Consider the following 19,905-nt stretch of genomic DNA (forward strand, 5'->3'; position numbering starts at 1 on the left):
TAAAAAGGGGGGGGGGACAATAGCCTAGTGGCTAAAATCCTCACCTTGCATGCGCCAGGATCCCATACAGTTGCCACTTCTAATCCTGGCAGCTCCACTTCCCATCCAGCTCCCTACCTGTGGCCTGGGAAAGTAGTCGAGGATGGCCCAAGTCCTTGGGACCCTGCACCAGCGTGGGAGACCTGGGAGAGCTCCTGGCTCCAAACAGACTCAGCTCCAGCTGCTGCGATCACTCGGGACATGAACGAGCGGATGGTTTTTCTCTCTATAATCCTGACTTTCCAATAAAAAAAAAAAATAAATCTTAAAAACAAATAAACAAAAAAAAAAACCCACAAAAATACAGCCCAAAGATCGGCTGTCCCATCCCAGACCACTAGTCACATGCAGCCAATGAAAATCATACAAAGGCAGAAGTTACTCAACCACCCCAGCCTCACTTCCATCACATGGTGAGCAAACGCAGCATCACCATCATCAGCAACAGGTTCACAGGAGAGGGTCAAGACACGACCTCCAGATCCCCCAAAACAGAGGACAAAAACCCACAAGGAAACCGCCAGACCTGGGCTGGGGCTCACGCCATCCAACAACCAGTGTCACCAGTGCCAGGAGGAAACCGAGGGAGCAAAGAGCAAAGATTCAGGGGGCAGAGTGACCCAGGAAGACAGAACACCCAGACCCCAGGAGCAGATCCTGCCGGGCCCTGACCCAAAACAAGGTGACAGCTGGGACAACACTGGATATCCCATGCTGAGACGTGACATTTAGTGCAACAATGGCACTGCGGCTGCTCTGGAGGGCATCACCTTTAGGAACTTCATCCCAACATGGTCAGCAAAATGTTCCTCCTGACTCTAGGTACCATGCACGTGGGTACCTAACCTATCCTCTTAACTCTTCTGTAGATGTAAATGTTGCTTAAGGTAAGAAAAATAAATGTTGGGCCCAGCAGCGTGGCCTAGCGGCTAAAGTCCTCGCCTTGAACGTGCCAGGATCCCATATGGGCGCCGGTTCTAATCCTGGCTGCTCCACTTCCCATCCAGCTCCCTGCTTGTGGCCTGGGAAAGCAATCCAGGACAGTCCAAAGCCTTAGGATCCTGTATCAGTGTGGGAGACCCGGAAGAGGTTCCTGGTTACTGGTTTTGGATTGGCGCAGCATTGGCCATTGTGGTCACTTGGGAAGTGAATCGTTGGACAGATCTTCCTCTCTGTTTCTCTTCCTCTCTGTATATCTGACTTTGCAATAAAAATAAATCTTTAAAAAATAATAAAATAAATGTGATTCATGATGTACATGGATGGTTCTCATGGACAAAGGCTGCAAGGACGGTGCAGGAGGGGATCAGCAGCTGTCACAGAGTCCCTGCTGGCTGGGCCTCCTAGCAGCTAATGTCTCTGGGCAGGTGCAGGAAGGCGCAGAGGGACCAGCTGCCTGCCTGGGAACCCTGCCCACAACAGCGTGGCTTGGAGACCCCATTGTCTCCCCATTCAGATTCCCTCTGTGACAGAGGCATTTGGGCCCTGCTCCAGGACCTGCAGGCTGCAGAAGAAAGGGTAGCAGAACGTTCAGCGCCACCCTCTCCTTGGGAGCTGGTGTTGGGAGGCATCCCAGCCACCGCTGCTCTGGAAGCCGTCTGGGGCTGGAGAACAAATTTGCAAAAGACAAGGCTGACACCTAGTGGTCATTGTTATCCTCACATGTGCACTCCAACAGCGTCTGTGGAGGTGATGTTGGTGGAGTTGCTGGAAGATGGGATTGTTGCACCAAGTCAGATAACCTTGACCAGGAGCATGCGCATGTGCTGTAAAATACAAACACATGCAGACCAGTAGGAAAGAAAGGACAGGCGAGGTAGTTTAGGCTCTGTACACTTCAAACTTTATTTTTTTAATACTTTTTTATCATCATTTTATGATACAGTTCCATAGGCCCTGAGATTTCCCTTCCCTCCTCCCCAAGTTCTCTTACCCCTCCCCACTGGGAGAGCAGTTGAGGACGGCCCAAAGCCTTGGGATTGTGCACCCACGTGGGAGACCTGGAGGAGGATCCTGGTTCCTGGCTTCAGATGAGAACAACTCTGGCCATTGCATCCACTTGGGGAGTCAATCAATGGACAGGTCTTCCTTTCTGTCTCCTCCTCTTCTGTATATTTGACTCTCCAATAATAATAATAAAAAGAGACATTCGGGCCTGGCACGGTAACGTAGTGGTTTAAGTCCTCGCCTTGAACATGCAGAGATCCCATAGGGGTGCCGGTTCTAATCCCGGCAGCTCCACTTCCCATCCAACTCCCTGCTTGTGGCCTGGGAAAGCGGTCAAGGACAGTCCAAAGCCTTGGGACCCTGCACCCACGTGAGAGACCCAGAAGAAGCTCCAGGATCCTGCCTTTGGATTGGCTCAGCTCCAGTCATTTCAGCCGTTTGGTGAGTGAAACATCAGACGAAGATCTTCCTCTCTGCCTCTCCTCCTCTCTGTATATCTGCCTTTCCAACTCGCACAGGCACAAAGCACAGTGCCTAACTGGAAATGTTTATTTTGAAGGAGTTACCAAGAGAGGAGATGGAGAGAGATCTTTCATCCACTGGTTCATTCCCCAGATGTCCACAAGAGCCATGACTGGGTCAGCAGCCTTTAAGAGCCAGGTGCTTCTTCCGAGTCTCGCACACGGGTGGTAGCCGCCAAAAACATTTGGACCATCTTGTCGCTGCTTGTCCCTGGCATCAGCAGGCAACTGGGTCACAGTGAAACAGCTGGGACTTGAACCAGCACCCAGACGGGATACTGGCATCACAGGTGGTAGCTGTTATCTGCTGTGCCACAGTGCCGGTTCACTTAGCATCCCTCACCTGCTGAAGCACGACACTGCAGCCAGGCAGAACTGCTTCTGGTGTGGGTTCAGCACTGACTTAGAACTGCAGTAAGAACCGCCCACACAGGGTTCTGATGGGAACAGCACATGGAGCTCTGTCCAGTATAGGGGAAGGCACCAGCCATCCCATGCCTTTTCCCAAGATCCCCAGCATGAATGCTGCTGTAATCCTGCTACAACGCTCTGGTCCCTCATTCTGCCACTGCTCCGTGAGCCAGCATGAGGCAGTGCTGAGGTGCCTCTACAAAGTCTGATTTTATCCCTCCGTTGAACACAGGCAACCACATGAAGAGCACTGTGAAACACCACGGCCCTCTACAGAATCACAGGTGACGGCACCCACAGCCCATCACCCACGGCTGCTCACGAACTCAACTTTGAGGAGCCAAGAGAACAGCCTTCCTCCTGCCTTTCACTCAGTGGCCCCGGGGCTCCATTTCTTCCCATGCGAGAGATCCAGGTCTGTGGGCTTCTCTGTTTATGGAACTTTTTGTGGTCAGTTCACAATTCTCTGGGCTTATGTGGCACATCCAAGCCAACACGACCAAACTGGAGGCTCCATCCCAAGTCCTCCAGCTACATCAGTGTCCCCTAGCGGAGCTCCAGAGCATAACACATCTCAAACTACACCAAAGGCCCCTGAAGCCCACTACAGTAGCTCACTGGAAATTCTGTCAGCTCCAATGTCAAACAATCCCCAGAACCAACCCATTGCCCTGCCGCCACCACACACACACGTCACCATCCTGGTCCACACCGCCATCTTCTCTCCCTCAGACTGCCCTTGCAAAGTGTCTCAAAGGCACAAGCAAGCTATCACCAGCACACAAGCTTTCCTTGCTCTCCACCTAAGCTGGCTAAAGGAATTGGCTCAACCTCAGTGATATGGCTGGCCCTAAGAGATTCTAATCCCTGGATTCAAGACACCATTCGCTTCTGCAATGGATACAACCTGCTGGCCTGGCCTGGGCAGAACCTAACTACCACCCCCTGCAGGTAGACCCCAGACTTATACTGCTGACTTAAGTAAGCTCATGAGTGTTACTAACCAGAAATTCAACATGACGAGAATATGGGCCTCTCAGCCCAATTTCAGTCTAAAAGAGCCTCCCGTAACTTCCCGGGGGGTCCAGGGCATTGAGCCAAGGCTATCCAGCTCCTTACTCTGCAACTGAACACCTATCTCCTCAACCCCACCTCAATGTGCATCAATTGGCTATCTGCACAGCAGGCAAGAGGATCCAGGTTTGGACAACCTGAGGAAACTGGTCCAGGAAACTTGGAAGGCAACATCTTGATGGCCTTACCCCCGCTTTGGTCACAACCATCTCCCAGTGTTTTGTTATACACACATGCCTTGGTCTCTGCTTAGGCTGTGGCCTCTGCCTGAACTTTCTCTTCCCCAGATGCGCGCTTGGCAAACACCTGATGCCCTGCTCTCTGCACGATCTCTCCTCACAGTCAGTCTTACCTTGATGCAGTCAGACCACAACCCCCAACCTCCTTACTCCTTTCCCTGGCCATAGCTCCTGTCTCGTAACACAAGGTGCAGAGCCCACTCAGCTATTTGATGCACTGCTCAACACCACCATCTCCATGGCAGAAAGGCACTGCCCTTCCAAGGCAGGCAACTTGCTTTGGTTTTATTTTTAAGGCTTATTTATTTGGAAGGCAGAGAGAGGTTTTCCATCCACTGGTTCATACCCCAAATGACTGCAAAACCCAGAGCTGAATTAGGTCAAAGACAGGAGCCAGGAGCTTCTTCCCGGTCTCCCACGTGAGCACAGGGCCCACTGCCTTGGGACACCTTCTGCTGCTCCCCCAGGCACATCAGCAGAGAACCGGATTCAAAGAGCAGCAGAGACTCCAAGTGGTATCCACCTGGGACCTGCTACACCACAGTGGCAGCTCATCTGTACCTATTGAATCAGGCTTCCCAAGTCCCTTCCAACTACTCAAGCCATACTCTAATCACGGGGTACAGACAACTGAGACAATGCGGGACGCTGTACAACAGCTTCACTGAGAGCGCATGTAAACATGGAGACCAGGACACACACACACACACACACTCCCCGGGGGCTGGAGGGGAGGAACAGTATTATGGATAAACAGAGCTACAGAACACCCACTGACATGTGGCTAAGCAACCTTGAACATGAGATATTTTTCAATCAATCCCCAAATTAGCAAAACTTTATTAATAGTCTGAATTAAGAATAGAACAAGACACTGAAAAACTCTGGAACTAAAAAGTTCTTCTTGTAAGGAACCTAATTCTGGATTTTCCTAAAGCAGAAAGTAATTAGTGAAAAAATCCCTAGATGTTTGTCTGTTACGTAAGTTAGGGGGTATGGGGAACGTGACCCCTTACAGTCGGGGGCCGTAACTAGCACCCAGGCAACAGGCGAAACCATCTTCCCTTATTTGCAGATTCTCAGTGACCCCACAGGCCTGGAAAACATCGACCTACAAAGGCTGGTGCAGGAAAACTGCTTTCCAAAACTCACCCCACGAGCCCAACCACGTGGCCATGTCCTCCACACACACAAGACGTGCACCATGGAAAGATGAGTGTTTACTCACTTTACAAAGAACAATGGCAGGAAACCACCATCGACAGGTCCACTGATAGACAACAGTCACTGCACATCCCTCCGGAAGCTCAGGCAGGCCTGCCCAAGCTGCTCTTCCGGCCACACTTACTCAGCCGGGCACGGAAATCAGTGTTTGGCTGCTGAGGCTGAGCAGTCCCTCCGAGACGATCGTTTGTTTTACATACTCACAGGTGGGAGAAACACAAATCCGCATGCCCTTCCCGAGCCGAGCCTCCTCTGCCTGGGCCGGCCTCAAGCATGAAGCCCACACCTGCTCAGATGCCCAATTCTTTTCAACAGGCTTCCATAGCACGCCACAACACTTACAGATATTTATACACACATAAAAATCTCTTGAGTCAGGTTTATTATTATTTTTTTAAAGATAAACAGATACCCTAACACTGCCAGAGTGGATAATGAAAAGGAAGATAAACATTAAATTATTGAATTATAAAAATATTTTCTTTGGAAAAAACTTCCATCAAGGTTATCAGTAATATCTAAAACCAAAGAGGAAAAAAAAATAAACAATTGTCCTTTGATCCATTAGTAATTTAAATAAAAATGAAAACCTCTTCAAAAGCAGCAGTCACTTCTAAAAAGTCGCAGGCGAGGAGCACCCCTCGCTCTATACACGGGTGATCGTTACAGGCAAGCGGCAGTTGAGAGAAATCCTTAATATGGCTAATTCTTTCATTATTAATTATCATAATTTTCTTATGTTGTTCTAAAAAAATATTTCACGTGACAGTTCAAAAAATAAGTGGCTTTCCTGGGGAAGCACTCTAACGCTCCACCTGACTCAAGCCACATCACCAGACAGGAGATGCATGGGGAACACGGCCGGCGTTTGCTTAAAACCTCCATCATTTTGACTCCGTATCTAATGAAAACATAACAAACTTAATGTCTGCTTGTGCAGTCCTGCACTGGACTCACCGGGAGGTGCGCCTGTCGACAATCCAGCTCCTGAAGCCCCAGGGGATGGGGCTTGAAGTTAATTCTGGACACAACCAAATGTACTAGGATATTATATTATAAAAATATACCATATATTGGACACTGGTGTCATACATTGCAGAAAATGTATCTATTTACTGTGTAAAGTTTATTAACATTTGAATGAAACACTCTTATTTACACAGTAGGAGTCTGGGGTGCCCAGGACAGCAGGGTGCGTGGGACTCACAGCTATGGCCTCGGCGAGGTGGGCGGCCCTGGGCTGTCTGGCCCACGGCCCACGGCCCACCCTCCCCAGGCGGACTCGGCAGCACAGCACGAGGCAGGCCAGTGGACGCTCACAGTCTGGGGCTGGCTTCTGCAGGCTTCACTCTTCCTCACTCTCATTCTCCGGATCTAAATCGGAATCTCCATTTACTTCTTTTTCACTTTCTCCATCTCTGTCCTCACCATTTTCTTCACCATCCTCATCGTCCTCTTCCTCGACGTCCTCATCGGTCTCACTTTCTTTCTCTTCCTCATCTTCATCCCAGTTATCCTGTAGGAACATCAAGACAGACACACGTCGTGAGGCCTCCTTCAGACAGGGCACAGGACAGAAAGGCAGTCGCCCACCACCAGCGCAGCCACTCACATCGGAATCCTTATCCGGCAACTCATCCTCCGACTCCTCCGACGATTCTGGCAGGGAAAACAACAGACACACACGGCTCAGGATTACTGCCGCGCACACAGCACAGCCTGCACACTCAGCAGAGCAAGAATGCCGAATGCACTTCCACAAACAGGGACATTCAGCGCTCAGCTATCCACGAGTCACTGCTAATACCCTTACCCTTATCGACACAGAAGCACACTTGTTTTTATTATGCCTTTATAATCTGAATCAGATCATGCACCAAAACCTCATCTTAGAATTGTTACACATTTCTGGAGTACCCTAAAGCCCCAGTTGATAAGAAGAATTCTACATGAAAACTTTACTTGAGAAATATAAAAGAAATGGAAATCAGCATTACTTGATAATCACATAAGAATGCTGATTATATAAATACTGTGAATTGACACACTAAATGTATTCGTAACAAATAAAATGCTGAAATAGCCCCAAAAGCTGGCTCCTACTTTTTTTAAAGATTTATTCATTTTTATTACAGCCAGATATAAACAGAGGAGGAGAGACAGAGAGGAAGATCTTCCGTCCGATGATTCACTCCCCAAGTGAGCCGCAACAGGCCAATGCGCACGGATCCGAAGCCGGGAACCAGGAACCTCTTCCGGGTCTCCCACGCGGGTGCAGTGTCCCAATGCATTGGGCCGTCCTCAACTGCTTTCCCAGGCCACAAGCAGGGAGCTGGATGGGAAGTGGAGCTTCCGGGATTAGAACCGGCGCCCATATGGGATCCCGGGGCTTTCAAGGCGAGGACTTAAGCCGTTAGGCCACGGCGCTGGGCCCAAGGCTATTTTTTTTTTTAATATTTATTTATTTGTTCCAGAGTCAAACTTCCTGCACGGCATGGTGGCAACCTCCAGGGCTGGGCCACATTGACCCCAGCAACCAGGAGCCGCATCCGGGTCTCCACTCGGGTGGCCAGGAGCCACCTGGAAGCACCACAGCAGGCCTGGCTTGGATTTGTGGAGCAGTCTGGGGGGCTCCTCAGTGCTGTGCTTTCCTTGTTGCGTGAGTGAGACCGGCCTTCTGCAGTGCCTGGGGTGTGAGCCAGCTCAGGGAGAGCACTGTGACACACACAGTAAGCCAGCGCCTACACTGCAAGCATCCCCTCAGTGCTGCCTGTCCTGCTTCCAATCCAGTTTCCAGTTACTGGGCCTGAGAAAGCAGCTAAAGCTAGCCCAGCCCTGGCCACTGTAGCAACTCGGGAAGCGAATCAGTGACTTTCAAATGAATAAACAAAATCATCTTCCAACTATTTTTTAAAAAAGATTTATTAATTTTTACTGCAAAGTCAGCTATAAAGAGAACAGAACAGACAGAGAGTAAGATCTTTTGTCCAATGATTCACTCCCCAAGTGACCAGAACAGCCAGAGCTGCGCTGATCCGAAGCCAGGAGCCTCGTCCAGCTCTCCCACACAGGTGCAGGGTCCCAAGGTTGTCTTTGATGCTTTCCCAGGCCACAAGCAGGAAGCTGGACGGGAAGCAGGGTCGCTGGGACTAGAACTGGCACCCATATTGGATCTCGGCAAATTCAAGCCTAGGATTTTAGCCACTAGGTCACAGTGATGGGCCCCCAGCTATTCTGTTTAAAAGGAGGTAAATCCACAACCACAAGCTGGTGCATCCTGCTAGAGAAGCTCGCCAATGCCTCTAGCAAGTCTGAAAGTATTTCTTCCCAGCTGAAGGGATGCAATTCCCCAACCCAGCACTGCAGCCTGCGCTCAAAAAACAAGCTGTCACAGACATTTTCAGGATAGAGCGATGCACGAAGGTCAATCAGACACTGCATAAAGAATTTGTTGGGGGACCCGGCACAGTAGCCTAGTAGCTCGAGTCCTCGCCTTGAACGCACCGGGATCCCATATGGGCACCAGTTCTAATCCTGGCAGCCCTGCTTCCAATCCAGCCGCCTGCTTCTGGCCCTGTACCCACATGGAAGACCCAGAAGAGGCTGCTGACTCCTGGCTTCAGATCGGCTCAGCTCCAGCCATTGCAGCTACTTGGGGAATGAACGATTGGACGGAAGATCTTCCTCTCTGTTTCTCCTCCTCTCTGCATATGACTTTCCAATAAAAATAAATCTTAAAAAAAAAAAAGGAAAGAAAAAGAATTTGGTGTATTAATGTCAGCCAGTAGCAGAATATATATTTTATTAAGACACTCTAAAATCTTCAGGAGCTAGGAGCCAGGATCCTTCTCAGGGTCTCCCAGGAGGGTGCAGGGGCCCACACATCTGGAAGGAAAGTGACTAGGCAGGACACAAACTAATGCCCCCATGGGATGCTGGCAACACAGATAAATTCCCCTTGCAGCCATCTCTCTAGATCTGGCACTGTGGCATAGCAAGCTAAGCTTTCACCAGCAACACTGACATCCTATATGGGTACTGGTTCGAATCCCGGCAGCTCCACTTCCAATTCAGCTCCCTGCTTGTGGCCTGAGAAAGCAGTCAGGGACATCCCAAAGCCTTGAGACCCTGAACCCGCATGGGAGACCTGGAAGGAGCTCCTGGCTCCTGGCTTCGGACTGGCTCAGTTCAGGCCATTTGGGGAGTGCACCAGCGGATGGAAGATTTTTATGTCTCTTCCAATTTCTGTAAATTTGCCTTTTTAATAAAAATGAATCTTTTGAAAAACCATGTTTAAAGATGATCCAATGTTACTTTCCTGCTAATCTGTCTCCAACAGGGTTACAACTGTAGTTTACCAATGAAATGTCGAAACTGTTTGCACATGACAAAAATTACTTTTGAAGTCTTGACAAAACTGTTCACAAAGCCTAAAGGTTTAGTATCTTTTTTTTTTCAAAGATTTATTTATTTTATTACAAAGTCAGATATACACAGAGGAGGAGAGACAGAAAGGAAGATCTTCCGTCCGATGATTCACTCGGATCTTCCGTCCGATGATTCACTTCGGATCGGCTGGTGCGCGCCGATCCGAAGCCGGGAACCTGGAACCTCTTCCGGGTTTCCCACACGGGTGCAGGGTCCCAAAGCTTTGGGCCGTCCTCAACTGCTTTCCCAGGCCACAAGCAGGGAGCTGGATGGGAAGTGGAGCTGCCGGTATTAGAAGTGGCGCCCGTATGGGATCCCGGGGCTTTCAAGGTGAGGACTTTCGCCGCTAGGCCACGCCGCCGGGCCCAAAGGCTTAGTATCTTGTGAGATGTTTTTGACTAAGTCAAGCTACAACTGTTGTTTTGTTTGTTTGGATTGTAAATTTTTAGGTCGATTCCGGTCCTTAAACTTTGCTGCAAAAAAAAAAAAAAAAAGGCCCAGCATCCCATCGTGGGCAAGATGCACCCAAGCTGCTCCCAGTGCCGCTGCATGGACATCTTCTCCACACCCAATGCCTCTTTGCTGCCTCTCTCACGTGACCACATGGCTGCTAAATCAAGGTCTTACATAAAGTCACCGAGAAACAAAATGTCCCTATTCTGGACTCTATCTCACCAATACTTACCCTCTTCATACACCAACTTTGCATTCTGTGCAGGAGAAGCCATCTCCTTTGTTTTCTCCGAAGCTGTGACCTGAAAGGCCACACAGCGCTGTTAGGATGCGTTGTAAGCACCAGCCGCCTGTTTCCCACCTCCCACCCATGCAATCAATGACCTCAATACAGTGTGGATTACGCATACGATAAAAGTGCTTCAAATAAAGAAAGAACTAACTCTGTGAAGATGGAAAGCTCTTTGTGCACCTTGCTCACAGTAATGTGCCCAGTCTATGACAGCGGCAATGGAACTGTGGGGACACCGAGTCTCACATGAAACAGACATTCCTTCCAGCTGTCGCTGTTCAAGGTAAACACTCAGCACTCTCCCTCCCTTCCAATCATTCCCACAAGCTGTGGCCAGGAGGACTTCCTACTCACCTGCGTGATGAGAAGGATGAGCTTCCCATGAAGGTGTGAAAGTTTCTGAAAAGTTTTGACTCTGCTTTCCATGAGCTGGTAGAGTGTTCCCAGCTGGGGTACCAGGTCAGGTAACTACGAAGAAAGGTCATTTGATACCATCATCACACTCAAGAAATCACCACGCAAATCCCGCCCAGATCTGTCTCCGGGCCAGCCACTGCACCGCATGCACTACTCACGAGTACTTTCAACAACTTGTACTGTGGCAGGGCCCAACAACAGAATGCATGTTGACTTTTATGTTAGGCCCTTACCACAACAGAAAGAAACAGCAACTTTCAAATAATCTGATACAAAGTCAGCAGGGAGAACTCACAAAATAGGACAAAATGCAGGGTAGGCCCATCTTGTGCTGGTAATCATGTCAGATAAGGTCAATACAAAACAGACAATAAAGAAAACCCTGACACACCTCTACAAAATGAAAAGGACTTTCCTCTGAATGTTCCCCCTGACAGAAGCCTTTAGCATGAACTCCAGCCAGCTAGAGGAAACACTGCCCAGGTCCCAGACACCAGGGACATACACGCAATCCCGCATCCAGTTCATGCACCTGGGAAAGCAGAACGAGACCTAGGTGCAAGACCCAGTGGAAGCTCCTGGCTCGAGACCAGCCCAGCTCCAGCTGCCACAGCAATTTAAATTTGAACCAGGGCTTCAGGACGGGGCATCTCATGCCTGGATCCCACACGCCAGCCACCATGTGCACGTGGTGAGCTGTTGCGGGGCCTGCCTGGGCCTGCTCCCTTTGGGGAAGCGAAATACTGGGAAAATGGAGACTCTATGATGGACTATGTCAATCAGTGGATTCTTCAATGACCTCACTGCGCTTGGAGTGGCAAGACTGGCAGTGATTCTTAACTGGTGAACTATCAAAACCACTTGAGCAAGTATCTCAGAGCATGCCCCATATCCAGGACTTGGGGTGGGTGGGAAACTGGGTGGGGCTTCTCCCTCAATATCCCCCTTTACCTCAGATACATGAAGGAAACAATATCGAAATAACAGTCTTACCCCTTCCCTAAAGCCCTTGAACCTTTTTTCCCCTAATTAACTATGTAAAGATTGTCAAAAATAATAAAAAATCAAATTAGAAAAAAAAAAAAGAATAAACCAGAGGATGGGAGATCTCTGTTTCTCCTGTCTGTATAACTCTGCCTTTCAAATAAATAAAGACAAATCTTAAGGGGAAAAAGAACTTACCGTGGACAGGTATGAGGCATGAATCGTTAATACACACTTAAGCCACTGAACCATTAAAACAGCACTGGAAAAAAGAAAACATCCAGGTAAATTAACATTACCAATTCAAAGCTAAATGCAACTAAATCATAAAAATCCAAAATGAAGAAATTGTGCTGTGAAGACAGCTATAATAAATCAATCTCTGTGCATTTTAAGGTGTGTTCATGAACATTCGATCTCTGTGAGTACGGCTGGAAAACAAGATGAGAATGCTTCCCTTCAGAACAGCTCAAACCCAAATCTTGTGCCTTACTTCCTAACTGAGGTCAAAGCAGTCATCTTCCAGTCAAACTAACCATGCATTCTAAGGTCATGATACTTGAATCCATCATTTCATTGAATCAGGAAACAAGCAACCTTTAAAGACCAAAGACATGAAAACCAGGCCTATTTTACAGCCTATTTAGTTTTTCTCTTGTCGGGAGCCCAGAAGGCTAATAACTTAAATAAGAAAAACCACTATTACAGACAATGATAATATTTTGTAAGTTTAGGGTCTTTCAGATTTAAACTTTGTATTTAATGCTTGTCCAAATTAAGAATAAAGGTCCACAAAATTTAGTCTTAGCTAAAGTACTTCTTCGGTATCTTAATGCAGGTACCAAAGATTGGGTAAATTCCATAAAGAGCAATCTTATACATAATAATTAAGACAAAATTAAGTAAGACTAATCCATTTAATGACCTCATAAAACATACATATTTTCAAAAAGAAAAGATGCTGAAATTGAGGAAGAGATAATATCTGACACTTATGACCATCTGGGGCCACCTATTAATTAATGTCACACTGTGAGACTGTGACGCTTTCAAAAGTCACTTGTACTCTATTTACAAACAAAGCAACTGAAGGCGCCTAAACATCTTACCTATTAGGGTGTCCTTGCAATCTCTTTGTAAGCTGAGGGAAAAAAACAAACAGTTAGCCATCCATGCATGTCAGATTTAGCCATTTCTGTCAATTCCCAGGACACAAGGATCATATTCAGAAGTATTATCACATTTACTAGTCTAGTTTCATCTAGTAACATACTCTGAACATATTCCACAGCAATAAAAATAACCCAATAAACATCTAAGCTAGCACTAACACAAATCAATGTCGAGAACCAGCAAATCCAGAGAGACAAAAACAGATGAATGGCTTCTAGCAGCTGGGGAGAGGAGGAGTGGGGAGACTGCTGGACACAGGAGTTTCCTTAAAGGAAGTAATGATGGGAAATTAAATTCAGTATATGGCACACCCCAATGAGCTGGTGCCAAGAATGGCTTCACATCTGGGATCTCATTGAGTCGGGGTTCCTGGGCCCCACACTCCGGGACTACTTTCCTGTCTTAGTTGCTACCCAACCCATCACACTGTTCAGCTGGATTATACACAGACAAAACTTCTACATGTGAGAAATGCTCAAGTTTACTTGGGCACAGGCCAAAGGCTGGGGAACCTTAGTGACCTAGGAAATTCTATACTAGCAGACATGCAGATTAACAGCTTGCGTGAAATAAAGAAAAGCAAAATGTACAAAATGGCTTCATATTAAGTTCAGTTAGCTTACAGGATGACATAGGAAAAACAAAAATAAGAACATAGGAGCTACATGTAATGACTACGGTCCCAAACACTTTCAAGGTAGACACTTGCCCTCGATGGGATACAAAGGCACAAACGCTGACAACAGTGCTTCAAGGATCCACTCACCTCCCTCTCCTAGAGCTACCCATCTATCACTCCTCCCCGTCTGTACATCTTACAAGCCCATCTCTAAACACTGGTCTTCTTAAGGCACAGCATTAGGACTCTAAGTTAAAGCAAGCAGTTACCTCTTGCAACAATGGAACAACAGCATGCAAGGGCATCCTTAACACAGTCTTCTTTATTAGGTTTAAATTCCTAGTTTGAAGTACTTTCTGTGAGAAAATAAAATGATTATCAAGATGAGCATATTCACAAGCTAAGGGTACTACAGAAGAAACAATGACTTAAAACAGACTGAGGCTATGAACTATTCACGGAATTTAGCAAACGGAAGCTGGAGGAACCGGGTGAAGAATGCACATCAAATTCCAGTTAGCTATCTGGACATTCGTTTATTTATTAGTTTTTATATTAAGCACAGAAAAACATCTCTAGGTGTTTTAGCATCAATTTCTAACAAAATTTAAGTCAATCAAACACAATCCCATTTTAAGAGGGCTTCAGACTCCTAAGGGATGGCCGGACAGAGAAGCCCTGTCTCCCTAGTGTTTGGAGCAGAGAAACAGAGCTGCTCACTCCAGCTCAAGCCTTGGAAGCTGCTTCCGCGTGGCAGGGGTTCCCACCAGCTGAGTTCTTCCAGGTCTCCCACAGCACTTCCTCTCAAATACTGCAAATAGTACTTCCTTCCAAAGAGCTCCTACAGCCTGCCCTCAGCGCCCATGCATACTGCGGTGCTGCCGCTATCCTTACATTCTAAGTCATGCTCAGAGGACAAACGACAGATGTACTCAAACTGCAAAAAACAGCAAGTTGGTTTCCAACCTATTCTAACATTCCCTAGCGATCTTTTCAGAATTCCCCATAAATTGGCTTATAAAATTACCTTTACATCAAACCCTTCTAAATCCATCAAGTACTATTTTAAAACTATCATCTACATAATTAATTTCTTGTGTAAAAGGAGAAGGAACACTTTAAAATCACTGGAGAACTGAGGGATGGACTGCCTTGATTTCAGTTTCAATTAACCTAAATATTCGTTTTTCTAAAACCAGAATGTAAGATTCAAAGCAAAATACACTGACCATATTGTCAACAATTCAGACATTAAGTATTACTTGATGATAGTTAAGTATTCCTCAAATAACATATACCAATTATCACAAAGTTTCCGTGACATGTAGGAAAGCCAGAGGAGACAAACTGTGTGAACTGGTCTATAATTTGAGATTTAACATATCGTGTTGTATCTCAATTTTCCTAAGATATTCACCCAAACCACCATTTATAGGCATAATTATCTTAAATGGTCAAGTACAGTAGCAGCACTTCAGGTCAAAGGAAGCATCAGCCTTGAATATGCTGCTCCATCAGTCACACCAGGGTTGCCTAAGAAACAGTGGGAGACTGAGGACAAAATACAAGACCAAGAAAAGAAGTGACTTATGCTATCTACCTGTGTTCTACATACAGAGGAGTGGTCGTACAATTTGTTGCCAAAATGAGGACACTGCAGTGACGGAACAATCTATTAAAACCCTATAAATCATAGTTGCAACTACCACAGATGATATGAAAGATATTCTTAGAAAACCCTACTGCAGCAAACTGCTGTATAACAGAAAATATTTAAAGCACATTATCTGATTAGGCAGACAAACACACTTATATCCATAAAACAAACACCATAAAAAAGGAAGTATTCTAGGGGCCAGCACTGTGGTTTTTATTTGGGTGAAAAATAGCCGAGTATTCGAGACACTACAACCACGTGGGGGACATGAAAGAAACTGGGCTCCCGGCTTCATCCTGGCTCAGCCCTGGCCACTGCAACCATTTGAGTGTGAACCAATGGGTGCAAGATATCTCTTCCCCCTTCTCTCAAACGCTCTATCTCTGCCTTTCAAATTGAAAAAAGAAAAAGAAATATTCTACTGACCCTGGATTTGGGCTGCTTAACAATCCTTCCACTCCCATTTCTAGGCAGCCAATGAACTTGTATTTTGTAGAATTATAATAGAGTCCACACAGTACTGTCTTGTTGGTAACTTTTGAAACTAGGTTAAGCTATTCATGGTACTCCAATGTACTATTCTAAATGTTTAAAATGTTTTGTAATAAAAATGAAAAAAAAAAATTGGTACCAGATTCATTTGTAACTACTGAGGAAAGTTTTAAAGTATAGTTACACAGAAAATGGCACATGATAAATTACATGACGTTCCAAAAATACCACCTGTTTAATGCCTCCTTTTCCCCTACCTCCACCGAGGCTTCTATGCCCTGACAAACTAAAATCCACCTCCCAAAACATATGAAATACCAAGCCAATTTAAAGTAATTATGAGCTTCTAGACTTGCTGGCTTTTTTCTCTCATTTTTCAAAATCATCTTAGACATTAATATAAAATTCTGAGGTCAAATAAGATCAGAAATACTATTCATTTAAAAGTAACAGATTAGGCCCGTCGGCGTGGCCTAGGGGCTAAAGTCCTCGCCTTGAAAGCCCCGGGATCCCATATGGGCGCCACTTCTAATACCGGCAGCTCCACTTCCCATCCAGCTCCCTGCTTGTGGCCTGGTAAAGCAGTCGAGGACGGCCCAAAGCTTTGGGACACTGCACCCGCGTGGGAGACCCGGAAGAGGTTCCTGGTTCCCGGCTTCGGATCGGCGCGCACCGGCCCGTTGCGGCTCACTTGGGGAGTGAATCATCGGACGGAAGATCTTCCTCTCTGTCTCTCCTCTGTGTATATCTGACTTTGTAATAAAATAAATAAATCTTTAAAAAAAAAAAAAGTAACAGATTAAAGATACACACACACACACAATACAGTGTCTGAAATCTTGATATTGATAAATCAACAGAGTAAATGTAAGCTGCTTTCATATGACCAACAGGGCTTAAATCCAATTGCCCCTCATATTTAGATTTTCATATGTAGGACACTATCAAATTGTGCAATTTAAGGGAACCAAATGAAGTAACTTCATACAAGCAGTCACCAACTTACACATAAAATCTGTCTCTGCTCATTTAAAGTGTCAAATAATTTTATCTCTAAGTATGTCACAACATAACCCCCAACCCTCTCGAACTTTTCCCCCAAAACCTCCTACCCATTGCCAAGGTTCCACCTCACCGCCCCCTCTCACGGCCAGGGGGGGAAATAAGTTTCTGGAATCCAGAGTAAAAACTCAGGAACGCATTTTCCTACAGAAAAAAATATAAATTGTGATCTAGAATGCTGAGTATCATGGATGAGCTATGCTATGTTCATAAGGCTTTGGTGAACTTAGAGCAAGCCTAACGATTCACAACCATATTTCTATGAGAAAATGCATTCCAGGTTCACAAGAATTCAACATAAGCCCTTTGTAGGTTGGTGACTGTCTGTATAATGCCACCATGCGATAGACATTTGACTAAATTCAATTTCAAACACTAAATAACAAGACTAATCACTCACTGAACATGCCATGTCAATCACTAAGAGAAATTCAGCAACTTAATTCATTTACAACTGCTGTAACACTTACATTGAGCATTTCGAAGTCATTGCTTTCTAGCCCCTGTGTGAGGAGAACTGGGAAGCTGGTCGTCTGCAGGTCCTCCTTTCCCTTTTTCGTGTCTATATCCATGGCTCCCAGACGCTCTTCTATGCTAACCTGCAGAGCAGAAATACATGTTCTGTTCAACAGACAGGTCTGAAGCAACAAAGTCTGATTCACACCTCAACTCTGAAAAATCCAAATATGCCTACTCCCATTCAGACAGAATCTCCTTCCCCTAACGCCAATGCTGGAGATCAGTGAGAACCTCTGCAGCCCAGGTTTCTAGACTGCCATCACCAAACAGCCACAACAAAATAGCTGCCCAAGAGGCACACAATTGGAAAACTCCTCCACAGAAAAATCAAGGAAAAGGTGTGGGTAGGGGTGAAGGGGAACAGAACTGGGGTCCAGCAAGTCAAGCCACTCTGGGACGCCCCAATCCCAGATCAAATGCCAGGTCAAGTTCCAGGTCCTCTCCTGATCCTACTTCCTGCTGCTGTGTCCTAGAAACCAATCAGGTGATGACTCAAGGGCAGAGGCCCACCCAGGGTCACCCACATGGGAGACAGTCTTCAGCTTGTCTTAGCCCTGACATTTGCAGACATTTAGGAAATAAGTCAGCAGACAGAAGATTCAAATGTTTATCTGTCACTGTGCCTTTCAACTACATGAAAATAAACTTTCAAAAAACACTTAGAGTGGGCACAGCATGGTAGCACAGAGGCTGAAGTCCTCGCCTTGCATGTGCCGGAATCCCATATGGATGCTGGTTCGTGTCCTGGCTGCCACTTTCCATCCCGCTCCTTGCTTGTGGCCTGGGGAAGCGGCAGAGGATGGCCCAAAGCCTTGGGACCCTGCATGCACGTGGGAGACCTGAAAGACGCTTCTGGCTTTGGATCAGCTCAGTTCTGGCCATTTGGCCACTTGTGGAGTGAATAAGTGGGCAAAAGATCTGTCTCTCTTCCTCTCTGTAAAAAATCCACCTTCCAATAAAAATAAATCTTTTAAAAAAAACCCCACAAAGATAAATAAGGACATGGCACATGATTAACAAAGACGTATTGTCACAGAGGCTTTCCCCACCTGAACTAGCCCTTGGCATCAACCTCAACTGTGCAAAGGAAAACAATATCAAGAGTTTGGAAGATAAGACCACCCCCCAAAATTCTTTAAATATTTATAAGATTTGTTTTTACTGTAAAGTCATAGCAGATTCTCATCCACTGGTTCACTCCCCAAATGGGCACAACAGCCAGAGCTGAGCAAGAGCTTCTTCTGGGTCTCCCACACAGGTGCAGGGTCCAAGGTTTTGGGCCATTGTCTGCTGCTTTTCCAGGCCATAAGCTGGAAGCTGGGTGGAAAGTGGAGCAACAGGACATGCACTGGTACCCATATGGGATCCCAGCACTTAGAGATGGAGGATTAGTCAATTAAGCTGTTATACCAGTCCTCCCCACCCCAAAAAAGCATAATTCCTGAAACACCTTATTAGTGACCTATAAAATGGATAATTCGGCAGAATATAATATACTACAAAGTATCCCTGATAAACACTTAATATTTAATTGTATTTCACAATAGCCAAGATATGGAATCAACCTAAGTGTCCCCCAAGGAGTGAACGGATACAGAAAGTACAGTTCATTTGATGGAATATTATTCAGCCATCAAAAATGGAATTCCGTCAAAATGCAGCAACAAGGAACTCTTGAATGACATGTTAAATGAAATGTGTAGAGTTGGTCTCAGAGAAGTGAACAGCAAAACATGGCCACAGAACAACATGGCTGGAGGAGGGTGGGGGAAAGACGGATTTGTCAATGGCTACAGAACCATAATCAGAAAGCAGGAGCAGGTCCTGACACCCACTGCTCAGCAGGCAGCCATGCTCCACACTTGCCAATCGCTGTAAGCCAGCATGTTAACTTTTACCATAGAGAAATGAAAATCAGTACCTTCTGTTGCCCGTGAAGCTGACCGCCCTGATTTGGTTCACATGCACTGAAACATCACACTGTACACAAATGTTCAATTATGACGAGTCGGTTAGAAGCAAAAATTTTAGTGTCTTAACATTTTATGTGTAAATAAATGTCACAGAATTTGCAGTATGAAATCCAAATTGTAAAGAACTGATTCTGGAATAAAGCAAACTGACCAAGCCAGCTGCTGGGGGACTAAGCAACACAGTAATCTGTTCTATGACTAACAATGGACGGATACGTGTGGGTGAAGCTCCATGTTTGGGTTACCCTAACACATGAAAAGACAAAACTTGTTAACTTGCTTTAAAAAAGGAAAGGAGGGAAGAAAAAACAAAAAACAGGAAAGGAGATCAGAGGGCAAACTCCAGCCTAAGTTAAATAGATTTGACACCTTATTTTTTTA

General features: G+C 46.1%; 1 protein-coding gene across 1 annotated transcript in view; it reads right to left on the bottom strand.

Annotated features, from left to right (window-relative positions):
- Positions 1–6,562: 6,562 nt before the first annotated feature.
- The window catches only part of WDR43 (WD repeat domain 43), a 39,231-nt gene continuing 25,888 nt past the window's right edge, over positions 6,563–19,905 (bottom strand). Inside the window, exons 11-18 of the mRNA XM_004582704.4 lie at positions 17,503–17,631; positions 14,091–14,177; positions 13,139–13,170; positions 12,228–12,291; positions 10,983–11,096; positions 10,569–10,638; positions 7,068–7,114; positions 6,563–6,971 (exon numbers count right to left, since the gene is read on the bottom strand). Of these exons, the coding sequence (XP_004582761.2) occupies positions 6,801–6,971; positions 7,068–7,114; positions 10,569–10,638; positions 10,983–11,096; positions 12,228–12,291; positions 13,139–13,170; positions 14,091–14,177; positions 17,503–17,631 (714 nt within the window). The 3' untranslated portion in view covers positions 6,563–6,800. The remainder of the gene's footprint in view (positions 6,972–7,067; positions 7,115–10,568; positions 10,639–10,982; positions 11,097–12,227; positions 12,292–13,138; positions 13,171–14,090; positions 14,178–17,502; positions 17,632–19,905) is intronic.

Source organism: Ochotona princeps, chromosome 8 (genome assembly GCF_030435755.1).
Source record: "Ochotona princeps isolate mOchPri1 chromosome 8, mOchPri1.hap1, whole genome shotgun sequence".
NCBI classification, from domain to species: domain Eukaryota; kingdom Metazoa; phylum Chordata; class Mammalia; order Lagomorpha; family Ochotonidae; genus Ochotona; species Ochotona princeps.